Source organism: Passer domesticus, chromosome 27 (assembly GCF_036417665.1).
Source record: "Passer domesticus isolate bPasDom1 chromosome 27, bPasDom1.hap1, whole genome shotgun sequence".
In the NCBI taxonomy this organism is placed as follows: Eukaryota; Metazoa; Chordata; class Aves; order Passeriformes; family Passeridae; genus Passer; species Passer domesticus.
The window spans coordinates 5,606,316-5,627,825 of NC_087500.1; the positions used below are offsets into that span (position 1 = coordinate 5,606,316).

General features: G+C 42.9%; 1 protein-coding gene across 10 annotated transcripts in view; it reads right to left on the reverse strand.

Moving 5' to 3' along the window:
• TANC2 (tetratricopeptide repeat, ankyrin repeat and coiled-coil containing 2) overlaps window positions 1-21,510 on the reverse strand; it is a 151,976-nt gene that overhangs the window by 68,477 nt on the left and 61,989 nt on the right. For all 10 annotated transcript variants that reach the window (XM_064400126.1, XM_064400129.1, XM_064400133.1 and 7 more), the window contains 2 exons: window positions 17,207-17,314; window positions 3,605-3,753 (listed from right to left, as the gene is read on the reverse strand). In XM_064400126.1, the coding sequence (XP_064256196.1) occupies window positions 3,605-3,753; window positions 17,207-17,314 (257 nt within the window). The remainder of the gene's footprint in view (window positions 1-3,604; window positions 3,754-17,206; window positions 17,315-21,510) is intronic.

Consider the following 21,510-nt stretch of genomic DNA (forward strand, 5'->3'; position numbering starts at 1 on the left):
TTTAAAGCAAATTAAAATTCAGTGCAAGGATGGTACACTTATCTTCCCTCCAGCTGATAAAACCATTGTTTCATGAAATGCCAGAAGTGATAGAAGTTCCTTTATTTGCTGTGTTATCAATGCAGCTCCTGAAGAACAAGCTCCTTGCAACTGGAAATTATGAAATAACACACTATATCACTTGGCATTGATTGACATGTTTTATTTTTGTATTGATATAGAAAAAAGTTCCTCTATATGAGTTTTAAATATAAATTTCCATTGACAGAACATTCTGTATTATTATTGCTGCTGTTTCATCTGTCACATTTTCACTGAACTCTGAAAAATTACTCTGTTCTGCCAGAACCTCAGTGTCCTTTGTGCTGCTCTGGCAGACAACACAGTTAGAAATAATTTCCCAAAAAGCAGGGAAAAAAGGATTTAATCCTCAGCATTTGAGATCTCCCATTAATGAAATCACAATTAAAATCACAGAAAACAGATTATTACAATCTGGATTAGAGAATATATCCTTGGATATATTCAAAATAAGGCAACTGGGGGAAAAGGCATTGTAGAATGTAGAGATTGGGCAGTTTCAGTGCAAATACTCCCATTCCTTATCTTCCTTTCAGCTTAAGCACTGGTGAGATGGCAAATAATTATTGTCTCGCCTGAGAAGGCAAAGCATGGCTGGAATAACAAGCAGCAGCTTTTGATACAAAGAATGTTTTCTTTGCTGAGCTCATGTAAATTAACACATTAAAACCAAAAAAATGTTCTAATTTTTAGATTCAAGTGCAAACTACTGGTCAAAGTCTCAATCAGATTTTAATTAATCAATGGCTAACAGAAGAATTCATTTAATTCATGCAAATCCCATAAATGTCTCATTGCGTGATTTTCAACATGACTGGAATAAGGTAGTGGAAGAAATTCAGTTTGGGGTGGAGATCTGGAGACGTTTTCCCAAAATTTGCTGCAATTCAAAGCAGCTTTAGCTTGGAGAGGATTTGTTGGCTGAGACAGCCAGTGGGAGATGACAGAGTCACAAGAGAGCCCCAAAAGGGTGAGAGGGCTGGGCTGAGGTGGAGAGGCTGATGGAGAGGGTTCATTCAGCCTACAGAAAGGACAGGTACACTGCACCCAAGGAGAGCTGCACCCTTCCACTACCTGCAGGGCCTGTCAGAACTGGAAAGGGAAGGGACAAGGAGCTACAGCCACAGCTTCCACTGAGGACATTTTCTACTGTTGTGGTGATTTTTTCATGTGCGAGGATACAAGGCTTGCCTCCATTTTCTTCAGAAGGTTGATTTATTATGTTATGTATTATATCAAAATACTACATTAAAACTACGCTAAAATAACAGAGAGAGAGGAAGGATCAGAAGGCTACAAAGAACAAGAATGGAATGGAATGGAATGGAATGGAATGGAATAGAATAGAATAGAATAGAATAGAATAGAATAGAATAGAATAGAATAGAATAGAATAGAATAGAATAGAATGCATAACAAAATCCTGTGATTGCTCACAGCCTTGGCACAGGGGGCTGTGATTGGTCACTAATTGAAAACAATCCACATGGACTAATGGAAGATGCACCTGTTGCATTCCACAGCAGCACACAGTTATTGTTTACATTTCTTTCCTGAGGCACTCAGCTCCTCAGGACGGGAAAAATCCTAGCAGAGGATTTTTCATAAAATATCATAGCTACATTCTACTAGGTAGTAGAAAAATGTTTTTCACAGTTGAAGTTGGTGAGCCCCAAGACAGGCTGCCAGGAGAACACACTGATCTCCACAAACCTTCAAACCCTGCCTGGATGAGCCCTGAGAACACTGAAGGTCCCTCCCTGAAGCCAGCTCTGCCCCCTGGGCTGCATGGATGGGCTGACCTCGAGAGGTCACTTCCAGACTTCTTTCAGAGTACTCCAGGATTCAAGGCAAGTGCTGACATCAGGAGACACTTATAAAGGAAGGAAAAAATTAACTTGGTAATTGAGGAACCAGCCTCTCTTTATCTTCTCCTGAACATGAATAGCATTCAAAGGCCCTGGAAAACTTTTTCATGCAAAAATTAGCACACAGCCCAAGATACCAATCTCGTTTAGAGGACAAGTCTGCTATTTCTCTTTAGATTTTTTTCTTTTATTTATTCTCCAAAGACATCTTTGGCTTTAGAGAAAAGATTGGATTTTAATTTCTGTCAAAAGGTAACAACAAAAGGAACCATTTATAGTAGAAAGCTCTGCTTGGCTTTGAAGTATTCAGTTGAAATAGCCGCCTGTTAAAAGGACATTTTCTAGCTCAATGTATAGTACAGTCCATTATAAATCCACAACTTGATTTAAAAAAATTGAATGGGAAGTGTAAAAAGTATAACATATGTGTTAAAGGCAAAAACTTTACAAAATCACATTTCTTGGCTCTCAATCAAACTAGCTCATGCAGGAGATCAAAAATGTCTTGTGTCAGTCAGACAACCCAACCTGGCCCTGGGACACTGCCAGGGATCCAGGGGCAGCCACAGCTTCTGTGGGCACCCTGTGCCAGGGCCTGACCACCTCCACACAGAGGAATTCCTTCCCAATATCCCATCTAACCCTGCCCTCTGGAGCCACTCATGTCACTCCAGGCCCTTGTCCAAATCCCTCTCCTGGAGCCACTTTAGGCACTGGAGGGGGCTCTAAGGTCTCCCTGGAGCCTCCTGTTCTCCAGGCTGAACATTCCCAGCTCTGCCAGAGCAGAGGGGCTCAAGCACTTGGACCAACTCCGTGGCCTCCTCTGGAATTTCTCCAACAGCTCCACATCTGTTCTGTGCTGAGGACATGCCACTTTTCACTGACTCCCTTTTTAAGGAATTCAGGTTCTCTGAATTACATTTATGTTAAATATCTGAGTGACTCATGCAGAGTCACCCAATGACAATTAAAAGAACAGAGAATTGGAAGTGGTTGATGAGCTCTTCTGCTACATACTGGATTAGCCATCTGTCAATTTAAACACAAAAAAAGGTGGTGGGTGGGAAATGCCTCCTATTTTCACTCTCAGCAAAAGTGCTAATTGTCCATACCTGAGGAAAAGGAGGGAGAAACTCAGGCTCAGACAGCTTCTACAAAACCTGTATCATAGCCCAAAGCTTTCCAGCCAGCCAGGGGTGTAACAAGCTTCATCACAATAAAGATTTTATGATTTGCCTTCTTTATCTGTTTTCAAGCATGAAATTACCTTGTTGGGCAAATATGAGCAAGAACCATGACTATCTGTGAAATCAGGCTATTACTATTTCCCTCTTTCTTCTGCAGAGACTCTAAATCTTTATGTAACACCACCGAAGTACTTCTGAAATATCACAGAGAAGATGCCAGGCAAGTACAGATTATTTTGGTCACTATAATCTGATTAGAAACACTGCCCACTCCTACATTTGCAGAAACAGAAAAACAACAGGAGCTGTCTCACATGGCTGATCCCTGAACTGTTCTGCTGTTCTGTGAGGATGAGTCACGGCGAGATGAGGACGTACAACCTTTACCTCAGCACCATTGTTACCACACACCTGGTTGCCATGGAATTAGACAATAACCACCCTCTCCCAAACTCCACCATGCCATACCTGGTTCTCGTCCTGCACCTCCATGCTGTACTGGGGCCCTGGCTGAACCTCCGTGACTTTCTCTCCGAGGAGGAAGCCCAGGCGAGTCATGAGTGTGTTCGCTGCCTCATCTACGGATGGAGGGGGTCCCAGCTCTTGCTCAGTATCACCTAAACACAAGAGAACCAGATTCAGACAGGAATTGTTGACTTTTGGCTGCTGCTTCAGTGGTTTTACCGACACAACACCTGTACCTGTTTGTACCCTCAGTATCCGGGTTTTCAGGTTATTCACGTTATTCAAGTCTGTTTTACCATTCCATGCTGGTCATTAGTTTTAGGTCATGTACCATAGATATAAATTTTCTCCAATGTTAACTGTTGCTTCTCCTCTCAGTGCTCATTTTTTTCTCAGCATCTCCCATGGAAGCACACCTAGGTATCTTGTTCCTGTAGCAGAAGCACCGGAGCTACCAGGGAACAAGATTTTCTGGACCAGCTTTGGAGAAGAGTGTTTGCTCTCTTCCCTCTGTTTCTCACAGAAAATTACTCACAGAGAAGACAAGACTAGGAGAGCTATTTGGAAGGTGCTCCATGAACTGCAGAGCAACCAATCTGTGCTACTGAGTAGTTAACAGGAAAGAAAATACATGTGCAACTTCCACTGTCGCCTGCTGTCCCCAACACACTCATGGTCATACAGAAATCCAGACTCTCCAAATACAACTCACTTTCTGCACTCCTTCTATGGGCCATGCCACAAATTCCCCATCAAGTCTGCAAAACAGGCCAAAACCAACATTCCTAATGATTTTTTCTGTTTTTTCCCACCACCTGAAGGGAAAACAGCACAGACAAGCTTCTAGCTAGCAATGCACACTGGGAAAAGGCCCGACATATACACTAGCATATCTGTATCCTTTTAATTTTGTAACAAAAAAGGAGGAACAGAAAACTGTGGAGGTTTTTGACTTGCAGTATCACACACGTAATTTGGGTTCTGAAAGTCAAGTTCCTTCCTGCTCACACCAAGCCTGAAGGTCAAGTTCTTACCACTTTACACTGAAGTAATACTGTGTTTAGTGCAGTTATAGGAGACTAATTAGGATTTGCAATTAGTCTACAGTTAATTATTCATCTGATAATGTACAAATTGGAAAAGAGCCCATCTCCATTTCCTTGCTCTGTCCTGGTTTGGGCTCCTCCACCACTCAGTCTGCAGCAAGAGTAAAATGATGCGACTTTAAATAAAATATTCCTTTTTGATAACTGTAACTGAAACCCACAAATCATGGATCCTGGGATATGTACAAAATCTCAGGAAATTCAAGCCAGTTGCTTCCAGAAATTCATATTTCATCTCATACAGCACAGCTCACAGAAGCTTACAGCAATTTTTGGATGTCTCTTCTGCACTACTGCAAATTAAAAACCCGGGAGCATCTCCCATGCAACCACGGCTGCATTCCTAAGCACCACCAGCTCTGGGAGTTGAGCATTTGCAGCTGTCCTTCCTCCGTGGCTCCACTGTTATGGAAATGGATGATACAGGAGGTCCACGTAAGCTGTCTGAGTTATTGAATCCCCATTGTACTGCCTGAACCAACGCTGACGTGAATCCGATAGATTTAAGAGAGACAAATTTAAACGGATGGCCCAATTTGAGGAACTGCTGACCACCCACAGTCAATCTGTGGGCATTTACTGCCTCTAGGAGCCCAAGCCAGAACAGACGTAATTTATGTAAAATGAAAACTAGACAGACTTTTATTTCCAAGGTTATTTCTTTCTTTAAAAGGTAAAATGGCATTTTTAAAGGTAGATTTTTTGGTAAAAGCCATTCCCTGGATATGGCTCCACAGCTTATTATGCATTCCCATTCTGTCTTCACAACCATGATATTAAAAATATTCAAATTATGCTGACTTACACATCTGGGGCAGAAAGGAACATCTGGATCTAGATCTGTACTGCCCACCTGGGAGTGCCCAGGTGAGGCAGCTGCAGGGCACTGGGCACAGCCAGTTTCCTTTGGCTTAGTGCTGGGAACAACTCCCAACCAAAATTCACTCACTGGAGGTTGAGTTTAACCTTGTCCTTAAGGCGCTGCTTCTTTTAAACTACCCTTAAAACATCTCCAAGGGGATGGAACTTGGCTTTCTCCTGTAAAATAGAGAAAACTACAATCTTGTAAAATATAGAAAACTACAATCTTGTAAAATACAGAAAACTACCATCTTGCCTCAAGTCATTGTACAGGCACATTGAAGATATAGAGGAATATTATTATGTGGTTTGATAAAACCCCCAATGGCAGGGCGTTGGAACCACAACATCTCCAAGATCCCTTCAACCCAAACCAGTTTGTGACTGTAACTCACAGAATCATGGAAAGGTTTGGCATGGGAAGGACCTTAAAGCCTATCCACTCCCACCCTGCCAAGGGCAGAGACACCTTGCACTACCCCAGGCTGCTCCAAGCCCCATCCAACCTCTCCTTGGACACTCCCAGGGATGGGGCAGCCACAGCTGCTCTGGGCACCCTGTGCCAGGACCTCACCACCCTCAAAGGGAATAATTTCTTCTTTATATCTGATCTAACTCTGACTTCCTTCACCTTAAGGTTCTCCTGCCTTGTTTTATGCTCATTCCCTGCGAGATGCTGGTCATGGTACAAGGTATCACCAGCTGAACCAAAGCAGTGGAGCTGTGGGACCCCCATATTTCCTACAGAACTATCAATTATTTAATTATAACCTAGCTTTCAAAGTACAGATAACTTTGAATTTAAGCAAAGCACCATTGTATTGGATTATCCCCTCCTAAAGTCTTAAAAAAGAAGTGGAATCCTTTAACTGGATGTCAAAGAACAGACATAACAGCTCTGTGAATGGGTATTATGGAAAAAAGCTGTATGTTGCCTTTCAGGGCTGACAGTAAGACCTAATACTCTCTTCCTAAGTTCAGTGAAAGGACAGAACTGGTTTTTTCTCCCTTTTCCTGAGTGTTATCCAGTTGGTGCTGCAACCACATTTTACTCTAACTTCAACTCTCAAATGAGAGTCTGTGTCTTGGCTCATTTCTACCCCTAAGAGGGTCTGCTGCAACAAGTGGAGATACCTAAGGCTCACACAGATACCTTTTTCTCTTTATTTTGAACAATTTTAGCAGATCCCAGCAGTGAACACCCCCATACTTTCCATCTACTTCTGCCTCTTTTTTAGTTAATGACTTTTTTCTTTGACTGAACTGCAAAAATGCAAATCAGAAATACAACCTGAGCTTGTCAAGCAATTTAATACCTCTGATCCTCCCTTCAAAAAATTCAACCCACTTTAAATATGTCAGCAGATCTCTGCAATTCACCCTGGAATTTACCTGATTTAGGCCATTTAGGAGCAATTTTACAGAGCCTGGCAGCTCTCTCAGATGTCTTATCTAGAAATACCCTTTGGATTTCTGAAGGGGTCAGCTCTAACACCTCTGTAGGCATCACATGCAGCAGGATTGAGTTCATAAGTGCTCATAAATGTTCAGAGTATTCCTTGGAAACCAAATATATCATTTTACGGCAAAGTTATTAGGTTTGCTCTTCTCAAGGAACCATAACATTCAAAATGTCCAATTTTTTTTGTACATTGTCATTTTCAAACAATGTTTCTGTTACCTCCTTTCAATTCCTATACGAAAGCTGCCACATATTTCAGCTGCAATTGCTTACAAGCAAATGAAATTCCTTCATGATTTATTTGGTAATTCTGTGACTGGTTTGATAGCCACCCTCATCTAATTCTAGATAAATGGTGGGGGTTAGTGCCCCTGGGAGACATTAACAATGCATCTGTAGTCCACAGAATATTTTGAGTTTAATTGCTGTACTTTTACTTTCAAACCAGCTAAAATCCACTTCAGTGAGTGGCTAACAAGAACTGGGTAACAGCTCCCTTAGAGGCACCCATCCCTGAATTTTCCTGAATATGAGACTAATTTTCCTTTAGGAAATCAAAAATTCTTGAATTAGCAATGAAAAAAGATTAGCTATGTGCAAAAAGCGAGCACCTATGAAAAGGCAGAAATAAATGATGCCATTTAGGACCCTGATTTTCAATTACATAACTGCAGAGTTTTATCTAACAACTTCCCTACCTCCATGTGACCTGAATCTGTCCCATTATTATGTACATCTGCTTTAAATTATTCTGGATACACTTGAGCTGTATTTGGAAAATATCCTTGACCATTTCTGCATATCCCCCTAATCTCAGAATTAATGGAAGGATTTTTTCATTGGTCTTGTTCACATCAAGAAGAGATTTAAAAAAAAATTAACTACTAAGGGATGGTGGTGGCCTTATATGCATCTCTAAAAATGCCAAATTTTGTACTGCTACACCTCCAGTCCTGGGGTCAGTTTTGGGGAAGACACTGAGGGGCTGGAGCAGGGCAGGGAATGGAGCTGGGAAGGGTTTGGAGTGGATGAGGGAGCTGGGAAAGGGGCTCAGCCTGGAGAAAAGGAGGCTCAGGGGGGCCCTTCTGGACCAAAGAAAAAAGACTGAGGGAAATGAGAGGGCACTCATTACTGAACACACATATATATATTTATATACATATCTATAAAAGGCCAGTTATCATAAATACAAGCCTGAGCATCTGGACTATCTCCTGGAAGCAGGATTACACTCTGACCCCCAAAAACGTTCCTGAGCTCTTCAACAAATCAAGGACAGCAGGACAGAAGCAGTAAGTTCCCCATGATGTAAAGCAGAGATGAAATTGTTTCTTTCTTTACAGTTTTTGGCACTTTAGCTCAAAAAAATGAATATGGGGCTGTGCTCCAGCTCTGGACATCCAACAGTGGATGTCAAAGGCCATCCATCAAAGGCCTTGGCTGGTAAATAAAGTTGTTTGTATTTATTTTTAGGTCTTAAACTGACTTTTTATTCAGACAAGTTTGAGGTAGTGTATTACACTCTTATTGATGGAGAAGGCTATTTAAATATCAAAAAGAAGAAACACTCCCTTAAATACTTTGTATTTGCCAAAGCCTGCTTTTGTTTTGCAATATTAGGCATGTGTCTTGGTTTGAAAGAGAGGTGTTTGCCAAGGAAGGTGGCAACCTCCCTTGGAATGGAGAATGTGACCCCCTTCCCCTCAAATTGTTGTAATCTGAAATTATGGGGCTTTCAGGCAAAGGAACGGGAAAAGAAACCCCAGTTCTTTACCAGGATGTCCATGTGTACACAAGGCAAACAAACAACAGCTCTGGCACTTTTAAAAACGGGACCAGACACACGGTACTAAAGTGATTTCAGCGTTTATTATAATAAAAAAAAAGGCTTAAAGCCAGGGGACCCAGGCTGAACAGGAGCGATCCCGTCGAGGATGCTGCAGCGCCGGTGCTGGGTCTACTTCAGCAGCGATGTCCCTGCTGCTCCAGGCTGCTCCAGGCGGAGCAGCACGGCTTCCCTGGGCCAGAAGCCCCTTTTTATCCTGTTTTCTGTCCTTTGGGTTGGTTTCTTTTTGGATCCTTCACTTGCACGAAGGTTTAAGGCGCTTAACTGGCCCATGACAGCTCTGTCCAGGCTGGCTCGTTTCGCCTGGGGAGTGGCGCAATTTATTTAGGTGTAATACGGTACGCTGAGTGCCACATATCTTATATTGTAAAAGGGGTTAAAAGGGTGGTTATAACACCCAAATGCTTAGCAATTATCAACTATTTTTCAACAGTTTCTAACCGATTTTTAACCGGCGCGAATACCTCGGGCAGGCCGGGGGCGATGATTGCCCGCGGCTGCAGGGGGCGCTGTGCGCGGGCTCGGCGCCTTTCCCCACACGGCAATGGCGGGCGGGCATAGGCGGGCATAGGCAGGCACAGCTCCCGGGGGTGGCAAACAAAATGTAACAGACATTAACAATTATCAACTATTTTTTCAGCAGTTTCTAACCTATTCCTAACAGGCGCGAACAGCGGACAGGAGCCAGCCTCAGGCAGGCCGGGGGCGATGATTGCCCGCGGCTGCAGGGGGCGCTGTGCGCAGGCTCGGCGCCTTTCCCCACACGGCAATGGCGGGCGGGCGGGCAGAAGCAGGCTCCAGGGGTGGCAAACAAAATGTAACAGACAAATCCGCAGCCTTAGCATCGGGCGCCCGATGGACACGGGGTGCTGGGTTTGAGTGTAGAGAAAAAGCCCGAGGCAGCGGCAGCCGGGCTCCGCCGCAGCATCTGCCTCAGCCGGGGAGATGCGCCCTTCAGGAGGGGTCCCGGGTTTTCCTCCGAGGCATCCGAATAGGTGATGAACGTCCTTTCGAGTCAAACCGGGTGTAATAAGGTCCCAGTTCGCCAGCTTTTTCAAGCAAAGGCTCACCCACGGCTGGAGAAGCAGTGGGAGGACAAAAGCAGTGAATCCTCCAGGCCGGCTGTCCCTCCTCCGATCGGGGAGCCGAGCTCAGCCCCTCACCCCCAGCCAAACTCCCGCAGCATCCTGCCCTTGTAAAGAGAAAACCCCTCAGGTAAGAGAGTAGCCGGCTGCACCCTTCTCCCTCCTCCTCCCAGCCACTCTTTTGTTCTCTTAAGTATCGGTAGTTATTGTCTCTTAGCAACAAATGGGAGAAAATTTCACGAGAGAAATAAAGGAAAAAAAAATCCTAACCTCCACCAGCATGTTGCATCACAACCACCCAAATAATCTCTTTAATTCCAGCAACTCTCTTTCAAAACCTCTCACATTCCTTCCTCTTATTTTTCACATCATTTAATTCTATCAGGTGATAGAAATCTGACAATTTTGAAAAACCTGCTCCCTTTGGTGGCCCAACCCTGGCCAACTCACAGGGGCATAAACAAAGTTGCAGGAGACTTTCAGAAATATATACATACATATATAACATAGTGTTTCCATCATTTTCTTGGGGAGAAGAGTTTGTAGAAGAGGATTTTGACAAACACCTTTCCTTCTTCCAAGGCAGCTTTACCAGGTCAAAGCACAACGAGCATTAAAATGAGCCAAACGTTTAGCAAGGCAAATGACACTTTACTGTCACCTTTGACCACTGTTAAGTGGGAGGTCACCAGCAAGTGACAAGACAGCACAAAGACCTTGTCCTTACCTGATCTGATCTATTAGCACGTTCCCAGGATAAATTTATTAAAAGCAAATCTGACTAAATTATGGTCTTTGCATTTACAACGCTGACAACAATCTTGAAAACCTACCATTACAAACCTGAATAAGACTTAAAAAGTTCTGTTTGGATGTAGTAACTGCTACAGAAATAGACTAATTTACTGTTGCCAGCTTTTAAAATAACAGACTGGACAGGACTTAAAGCAACCTGGTCTAGTGGAAGGTTTCCTGCCCTTGGCAGCAGGTGGAATGGTCCCTGCCAGCCCAACCCAGTTATTCTCTGATTCTTTTGGAGGCTAATTTCTAACATAACCAATGTCCAGACCTGTTGCTAATTGCGTATCTTCAATGATTGGAGAGGGAAGACTACTGTCCATGTGGATGAGATCAATTTTAAATTTGTTCTTTCTCTAAAACATAAACTATATTTACGAAAATCTTACCCCACTCAAATAAAAGAAAATCACCCACTCTATCCTCACAGTGCCCTGAAGTTACACAGAGTAGGAGCTGTAATTTCATCTGCAAAATGTAGTTGGACAAACACCACTGAAGTTACAGAAGGGGGCAGACACAGGTGACAGGCGTGCAGGTAACTGCACACACCATCACAGCTCCTCTTGCCGGGCAGGACAGATGCCAAGAATGGATGGGAACAGAGCAGGGAGCCCAGGAATGCTGCCCCAGGCAGACTCTGCCAGCAGCCAGGAGTGCAGAGCAGCAGGAACCTGCTCTATGTGGTGGGACAAGGCTTCCCCACAGGGATGGGGTTCCTCATGGGAACATATGGAAGAGCCAGTGGGGATTTAACTCTGAGAAACAAACCAGCAGGCACGGGAGTCAGGCTGCTACAGTCTCAGTCCAAACACAAGGATTTTGGAGCCTGCAATAAGTTCCAGGGCACTGGAGGAATTTGAAGCCAAGCTGGTACAACCAGTGCTTCCAAGCAGGGCTGCACTTTCAACCTGGCAGCTGGCCAAAATGGTCATGTTTGGACTCAAGGTAATTATTTGGAGTTAAATAATTAGTGATATAAAACGTCAAAAATTCTGCTTAATGAGGTGGAAAATCTACTGTGGTACAGGAGGTTATGCACAAGTTGATCTCCTTTCTTCAGGGTCCAAGGGCAGCTGTGCTGCCCTGGAGAACAGAGCAGAAGGGACAGAGGGAATGCTGACGACTGAAGCCAATTTCACCAGGGGAACAACAGTCACGCTAGATAAGAATAAAGAAGTTCTTGTTCTGCAGCCCTGGGGAGGGTAAGGAAGTCACAGCAACTGGCAAGAGAGCACAAGTCATGGTGTGGCTTTCAGAGCACTGCATATTTGCACTTATGGGCAGCTCTCCATAGCGTCACTGAAATTCAAGGACTTTTATCCGTAGGCACTGGGACATGGTCACATCTGTGAAAGCAGTCACAACATTTTAAAGTTGGGCAGTTCATCACAAAAACAGAATTTGGATAATTTACAGCCTTTCCCCCTCTTTTTTCCCTTTTTTTTTTCTCCTCCAGGTAGATTGAACCCAAACCCTCTAAGGGTTGGGTATTAACAGATTGCACTAGGAAGCTTCAAGAAAAGCATACTGTCTCCAGTTATTTAACAGTTAAAAACATATGGGAATAACCTATGGGATTTGTATTATTTTCCCTTCTTATTTTGAACAACTCTACTTTGGCAAGATTCAATAAACCCTAAACTCTGGACCCCGCCACTATTCTCCAAGTTGCAACTTTCAGTTCAAGCAAGCTCGATGACACCTAACGGCAACTGGTCTGTGGCCAATCCCAGATGGATTCACACACAGAACTCTAGCAATGCCTTCAATATTCCTCCCTCTGATCCAGAATTTCAGACCAGACTGGGGCTTGTTTTGTAACACACGAGTTTATTCTGAAACTGGTTCCATCTCTTGATCTAGCAGAAGGAACCAACAGCATCCTCCCAGGAACAGCATGAGAAAAGTCAATTGCTTCCATAGCAACCAGTGTGCCAAATTATGGCTCTTCTGCAATTAGGACTGATCACAATGATTTCCCATTCCCTTCAGGTCAGTGGGCTTGACAGTGCTGGGACAACCGCAAGATTCAACAGTAAAACCATTTGTCAGCTCATGGTTGGTTTGATTATTTCCTCTCCTTCCCCCCAGTTCATCACTGTCCAATATGACAGAGGTTGGACCAGAATCCTGCTGGCTACATTTGTTTGGGGTTTTGTAGGATTTTTTTGGCTCAGTGCCTGTATTTTCACAATGAAAAATCAGAGAGGAGTGCTGGTTCCTGCATTCCCTCTTAAAGGCTTTTTCTAAGACCTGAGAAGCATTTTGCTGTGTTTAGGAGAAACGCGTGGATAGTGTAAAATGAAAAATACATTTTACATGACAAAAAGAGAGAAGCAGCAGCAAGCGGATGTCAAGCTCAACGATTCTTTAACCAAAGGAAGAGAAAAAGGAGCGATGAGATGAACACAAGTGCTGCTGCCATGGTAAATCACTCCCCTCCCTGTCGGTGGCGGGAGCACCGCAGTGACTCCTAACTCAATCAGGGATGAAAACAGACGCCCGCCAGCCTAATGTGCAACAAGCAAACCAGACACCCGAGATCTGGGTCCCAAAATTTCTGAAGAAGGAGTTAATCAAATTAAAAGATAATGTCATAACAGACTTAGCCTTTGGAGCACAAAACCAAGGTAATAAATTACACAAAATGCAACTGCAAACATTAATCTGAGGTAAAAGGCCATTACCTGAAAGCACCATCCATCTCCAACAGATTTTCTGAGCACTTAGAAGTCAAAACATGTTTTAGCTGCCATGAAAAACAAAAAGCAGCTGAAAGAAAGATGCCCTTGTGACCAATCAAGAACTAAGAAGCCAGGACAGTGCTTACCATGCAAGCAGTGGCTCTTGGCAGAAGTGAGGTGTGATAAAGTGGGGGAAAACCCCTACATATTAAACTGAGTCACTAGAATCACTGCAGAAAAGGTTTGACAGTTGAACAACAGAGGTTTGAAGGTCAATTCCTGCTATGTTATCCTAATCAAAGAGCAATGATGGATGTGAAGGCCTCATCCCGAGCCTCCCTGCCTTCAGAGGGTTGACAAGGGGGAAAACACAAAGCCTCTGTTGAACAGTGTCTGCAGGACTGGAGCAGAAAATAAAGATGGATCAGAAACCTTCCAAGACCCTCCTTTTAAAGTCTCTGCTGAATCACAGAATGGTCTGGGTTGGAGGAGATCCTTTAGCTTATCCAGCTCCACCATCCCCTAGAGCAGGTTACTCTAAGCCTGTCCAACCTGGCCTTGAACATCTCCAGGGATGGGAGACCTGTGCCAGGGCCTCATTACCCACACAGGGAAGAGACAAGGAACTCCTTCCCCACCAGGGACACTTCAAGTCAAGGACTGAAATCTGCACATCCTCTGCAACTACAAAAACATCTACAGAAACATAATTTGACTCAATGATCCTTGTGGATCCCTTTCAACTCAGCTTATTCTGTGATTCTATGATAATTCTTGTAGAAAGGGATTTTTCAAAGTCATGGAACAGCTTTTTTTTTTGCCATCATCTTAGTTGCAGCAACTATAAAATATGGGCCAAATTCTAAATTAATTTAAGAATATTTATTAATTTTTAAGTATCTACATTACTTTCGCTACATAAGGAATATAATAATAATAAAAAAGAAAATATACCAAGCTTAAAACTTTGTTATTTGTGCTTGGTATTAGAACATCCCTCCATGACACCACTTGGTATTGTCATCTTCTTTCTCCTTCCTCAGCACTGGCACGTCGGGAGCACGTCACTCCCCCACACTGACTCACACTGAAGATGTCACAAGCAAATCTTCCCCCCAGCAGCATGAGGGGCCGAGCAGTGGCACTGCAGTTGCTCAGGAAACCACCTCCCTGGAATGTGCTGAAATTTGCCTGAAGCCTTAAAATAAACATTTTGATACTGAGCAAAATTTCACCTCTCGGCATCTCAAACTGAAATCGTTATTCCTATATATGCAGAGTAGCTAATGTTCTCTTTTCTTTGCTATTTAGTGTTTTAAACTGCTTTCAAGTGTATAATTAATTACATTTTTTGTCAGGGATCACATTAAAAACCACTCCACCTCCCCTCCATTGCCAGGCAGATCATCAGCCTAATTCTTTCCCTTCTTTCAACTCGCACCGTTATTCTTGGAAACGCTTGGGATTTAGCACTGTGTGCTATATCTTCACAGGATGCACACATTTTTGAAGAGGGTTCATGTAAGCCTAGCACAGAAGAAAGGAGTTGTATTTCCTTGGAAAACTGACTCCAGGCAGTGCCTGAAGCTTTGCCATGATCCAGAGTAGGACTCTTCCTCCACCTTCCCATCAGGAGCTGGATGCTATGTCCCCTTTGGTTCCTGTGAGTTGAGCACAACTTGGTTCTTTCTTTCTTTTTTCCCTCTTTATACAAGGATCCTCCCCCAACCACCTACTTCTTCCAAGGTGGAAGCTTGGAATCCAGCCTTCCAGACCAGCAAAACCTCCAACCCATCCTACTTTCACAGAAGGATCCATAAATTTTGGCAGTTTCTTCCATGAACAGCTTCAGAAATCCTTCCCCAATGGATTCTATCCTCCCCTCTTCCCCTATTGCCAGTATAAACCTGGCCACAGTCCCTGGCCATGGCACACATGAAGAAAGCAGCTCCCTAACAAGTCCCTGGGGTCACATTTAAGGAAACTGAAACAAACTGAATCCCCAACCTGCAGTTTCTACCTTGACTGCAAGTCCGTGCTCTTCCCTGCCAGGTACTGCTCTGCTCTTGTCTCATTTCCCTTCTCCAAGCACACCAAGATGGCTCTTGGGGACACAGTCTCATGGTGGCCTTGGGACAGCTGGGTTTGCAGTTGGACTCAACAGCTCTAAAGAGCTTTTCCAGCCTTATTGGTTCCACTGTGACAACTCTGCTATTGTCACTTTTTTCCTTCCTTAATGACACTTCATGTTCCTTTAATGACACTTCAAGGCAGTACAAAACTCCACTTTTCCTTTCAGATCACTAAACTATCAGCAAGAGAAGGAGATCAAATAGCAGAAAAAGAAATTAAAGGAATTGCAGATCCCATTGTCAAAGCCCATCCCTGGGCTTGGCAGCAGTCCTGCCCTCCAAAGCTCTGGAAGAGGGGAGGCACATGTCTGGGTGTGGGAATGTGGAATTTATGTTTTTTTAATCTTACAATGCAATGATTAATTCTCTGTGGATGCAATCATAACAAGTTTATAATTATTAACAATTATAAACATGACAGTTGAAGCCGTTCAGTTAGAAAAAAGGGCTGCAGCAGCACAATTTTAATTGTAATTCATGATGATTGAAAAAGGAGCAGCACTTTTCAAGGCAACTGTGGTCTCAAATTAGGCATTGCCAAGCACAGGAACTGTCTTTTGATTTTCTGAAACAACTTCTCTTTCAGACAATACATTCAAGAAAGCCCACATTCAAAATCTGGACAACATTCAATTAATTCATCCAATTTTGAGTACTCTACAAGTTCTTCTACAAGTTCATCAGCCACAGGAATAAGCAATACCCTGATTTCACAGTCATTTATTAATGTGACCTTGGCCACTGTAGCTACAGATTTCAGAGGCAGATGTCACACATTTGCACATCATTTCAACATATTAAATATCCCTTTTTTCCATCCAAAGCCTGTAGTGAGTATGGATCCCTTTGGCTCAATATCAAGGAAAGCCAGGGGAAGAATCTACAGGATTCAGCACAGAATCCAACAAAATGCTGCTGTTTTCAGCCTTCTCCCAGCACCTCCACAGACTCTAGCCTTGCCCAGGTTGCCCCTTCCAAGTGAGGAAGAATCTGGGCAATGACACTGAGTTGCAGATTGCAGGCACTCACATGTGCTGGGTTTTCCAGGGCTTGGGGGATTTAGGTAAAGCCTGCCCGAGCTGACAGACATGAACAGGGCTGAGCCAGAAAGGGACATGACCCACTTTATTTATTTTTCAACCAGAGGCCTCAAGCAACATGCATGGATTTCAGAGCAACTGCTACAGCATACATAAATTAGAAGGTATTTCTTAACTAAATAAAAGTAAACACCCCAATATTCCTGGATGCAGGTAACAAGGTCCCAGAGTTTTGCTTAGCTGATTTAATGATGTTTCTGAGACATGGTTTTATCCCAGCCTCTCTGCAGACCAGCATTAAAAATTAAATTTAAAGCAAGTACGTTTATTGGCTCATTTTTATCTTCTCAAAAGCAACTCTCTAGACCTTTTAAATTATTCTGAGGGGATAGCAGCCACATGCAAAATTGCAAGAAACAAACGTAAATGGGCAATTATCAGAAATTAATGCTTTTCAAATTTGCAAGACGGTGAAACTTGGTTAGGGAAGGTCCAACCAACCACCTAGCCAAAGGAGCCATATTATAAATTTAAAAAGTCTTTGTGCCTGTTGTCCCTGCTCACACAGAGCCTTTGCATGCAGCTTACCAGGGCAGAATGCATCAACGTCCAGCTTCTGGGCAGAGAGGGTTGGGGAGCCCAGCTCGGACTCTGGGATTCGAGGGCTCTCAACAAACTTTGCTTTCCTCAGAGGGGCTAAGGGAGAAGGAGGGGGAGAGAAAAAGAGAGGTCATGAGTAAGGGAAATAGCAAGCAACAGATGGAAGCACTTAACTAAACGACACTGTCAGACTCATATCAGGTTACCCCTTTTTTTTTTTTTTTGCCAGGAAAAAAATTATCTGCATTCTTTACAAAGGAGATGGCTCTTGGTTAAACTTTCAAACTGCACAGGCTGACTTTAAAGTGTGTGAACACTGAGGCACATTCCTGATATTCTAAAACATTTTCTTTTCTCCTATTTTATTAAATTTTCTTTATAGGAAGCAAATGAGCCTGGATGCAGCCAGCAACTGTGGAAAAGCAAAGATCATAGAGAGGTACAGAGAGCCCAACAGGTTTTAAGATATTTAACTGTAAATATCTGAACTTAATACATAAATGCTATGTTCAGTCATTGTTTACTTGAACATAAAATTTCAAAACAGTCTCACTGTTGAACCAAACAGGTTTGGTGTTCAACACAAAAGAGCAGAGCAAAGCTAACACTGTGCAAGCCAAAAAGAAGCACTCCACTTTTATCCTTGCAATTCCATCAAACATCAAGAGACTTAACAGAGGATGGGAAAAGGTAAAAGTGTTTGTAACAAAGCATCACTGACCACTAGTGCTAGAAAAATGGGATTTTCTCCATGTTTTAACAGTCTGAACTCTAAAAGATTGAAAATTCTGTACAACATTTTTTTGGAGTAAAATTAATAAAAGTGGTTTAGTAAAAGCCTTTAAATATATTCCAGACCAGAGAAGGAGAACTAGACAATAAGTTACATGCAGAGATTGTCATGTTGCATTTCCAAGTTAAACTCTCATGCCCATTACAATGAAAGGCCAATGTGAAAAGCTCCTCAGCACTGATTCTGGGGGTCAGTGGCTTCTGCCCCTCCATTTACATAATTTATCTTTATAGTTCCCTGTCTTGCAAATTAAATTTGGGATCTGCAGCTAGAGATTGGGAGGTTGTTCTTTTGCTTCTCCGATAATAAAAGCTCAACAAGTCAGAGAATGATCTTGGAGGCAGCAATAAATCTCTTGGTTTTAGGGAGGAAAGGCTGAGAAGGTCCAAGGATGGGGGGCTGACAGACCATGCACAACCAGATCACTCAAATGAGCTACACTCAAATTAGTGATCCCAGATTCTTTTTAAAATGGAGTGTGCAAAACAGAGATGTCGATTAAGGAGTGGTTTTTCAACAGGAAGTCCCTGTGAAGCAGAAGAAAGGCAAGGAATCAACCCCCCATCTCTGCACCAAAACAGGTGTGCTAAAACCCCTCATGATCCATCTGAGGAGATGTGCTGAGGGAAAACAGGTACCACACTTCCATTTCACACCCAAAAATGTGTGTAAAATTCATCCTCCTATGAACACGAGACACGCTGCCAGCACATTCCCTGCAAGCCCATCAGGGCCGGTGTAACAGGAGCCGTGCGGGGGCAGGAGGAATGTGAGAAACTCGGGAAGATAAGGACAGCCTGGAGCCCCCTCTCACCCCCACCCCTCGCTGGTCATGGATGTGCAGCATCACTCAAAAAGTGATGCTAAACACCACAAGCCAGCAGTCAATTCTATATAAACCCCCTGGAAAAAATCCCACATGTGCACACACGAACACCCCACAGCCAACACCCCAGAGAAATCATTCCCAGTAACAAACTTGTGCCAGATCCTGATGTAATGAAAGCATTTTAATATTGAAAAGATTATTGCTATGGCCTGAAAATTGTTTAAAATAGTAATTCTGCACTGGTCAATCCTTTAATATTTAGTTTGTAGTTGCTGTTTTAATAAATATGTTTTACTACAGTAATTTCTATAATATATATTAAAAATAGCCTGTCTTTTCTTTATCATTTCTGGCTGATACCAGGACCATATATCATCCCATGCACATGTGGCAGTGCTCACTGTATTCTAAAATACAAAACTCACAGGATTTTCACAGTTCAAGAAATGTTAATGACTGATGGGATTGTCACTAGAAGGTTCTGCACTAAAAACTATTTTTAAAAAGAAGGAGAATTTTAATAAACATATAGAGGGCAATGTGATCACTACACCACTTGCTGTGTGGACACACAGGTCTGTGGAAGATGCAGGACCTGCATGTTTTAACAGATCAGCACTGAACTGTTTGCCTCTCACCTGTAAGGAAGGAATTGGGTTTTATTTCTACATTTACTCTGGATCTCTTTTACTCCTCACTGAGTTACCCATTGCCCCACTAATTCCTGCCTTCTCCACAGAACTGACTGATGACCACAGACGTGGATCATGGATCCAGCAAACTGATCCACCCTTTCTTTCTTGAGGGCAATAAAGAACATCCTATCACCAACGTGGTGAAATCTCCATGTACTGCAAGTTCAACCATACACATAATTTTAATGCATTTCACAGCATCACAAAATCACAGGCTGGGTTGTGTTGGGAGGGAATTTAAAGCTCATTCAGTTCCACCCCCTGGAACTGGCCAGGGGATACCTTCCACTACACCAGAGCACTGTCCAGCTTGGCATCTATTGGCCTGGCATCTATTTTATTATGTTTTTGTTCCCTCAAAACCATGACTTGAGCCTTAAAAACACACTTCCACCTGCCAAGACACACCATGTCACCACGACTCACAGACAACAGTTTACTTTAAAAATCAACAGTTTACTTTAAAAAAAGTCAATACAATGCTCTCCATGTAAATACAGGTGGGGAAAAATCACAGAAGGAAGAGTTTAACTTATTACAAATACCCTAAGTGTGGGAAAGACAAAAACTCCTCCTAACTCACCCATAACCCGATTACAGGAAAGGAGGATTTTCATGTACAAGAATTAAGCACCTCTGACTCATGTTCAAATGAAGATTATCCTGACAGATTCAGATTTGGGCATTAGTCTTCTACTGGAATAAACAACAAATGGAAATATCATAAACTCTAAAATCTGGTTTGACACTCTACAGCCAAATGTTAATGGATAACACTGATCTTTTTATAAAAGTGGTTTTTCAAGGCACAACGGTTTGCCTTGGTCCTGAACCCCTTCCTGAGAGCAAAGGCAAATCTTATGATCACAGTCATGGGATGAGCTTCTGGCACAAATCAAAAAACTAACAAAAGCATGAAACAATTATTTGAAGTATTCTGTACCTGCTCAGTCCTTTAGGCCTCTTATTCCTGTAAGGATTTTCTGTAGGAAACTGACCAACTCCAGGTGTTAAACAGCATGAATATTCATGTTACACAACTGGAGTTTTTCTGAGCAGAGAAAATCCTTCCAAGAACACCAGAAAAAAGGATGTCTGCAATAACCACTTATAAAAACATAATGGATTGATTAATGATGGCAGTCACTAGCAACACTGGCTTTCCAGAACTGCAAAACTAGCATTTAATTCAGGAAAGATACTGATTCCATGGAGACAAAAGTCACAACCTTGTTCCCGGGGTCACAGCACTTGTCACCTGTGATCCGTGTCCACCTCACAGGCCAGTCCTGTGCTCAATGCCTTGATGATGTTTGCATCATACACGAACTGACTTGCTACTACTGAAGAACTTCAATTTCAACAGCTGAGATGTTATTTCAAACCAATACTGCACATTTTTGGGGTCAGTTCTGCAGTACAGGAAAATGTTGGAGGAAACAGCAATTCTTTTCCCATTGCATGGATGATGGAATAATCCATCCCAGGGACCTGGAAGCTTCTCTGTGTACCAGCCCCTTACAAGAACCAGGAAAATGGACATTACTGCCCAATCTGCATCAACACAAACCAGCTTTTTACTCACAGACTTCATCAGTATAAAACACAAACACACATGGCCACATGCCTGGATTCTCCTGGCTTGCTCCTACGGCAGGTATTGGGAAGAGTCTGGCCAAGGAGCTGGGCTCAAAATCAAGTTTTGTGCCCAGTTTTCTGCTCTCCCCATGTTAAACAGTTGAATTTCACCTGTGTTTTGAACCTCCCTCTGCCACAAGAGGATGAAATAATGAAATTTGCTCTCTTTGTGTAAAAATATTGTGTTTATCACAGGTTGATGAGATGAAAACGTGCCAAAAATGATGGGAATGTTTCATAGCATCACAAAGTGGTTTGGATTGGAAGGGATCTTGAAGATCACCTAGTTCCAACCCCCTGCCATTGGGTGTTTAGCACAAACTCATCTCTTGTTACT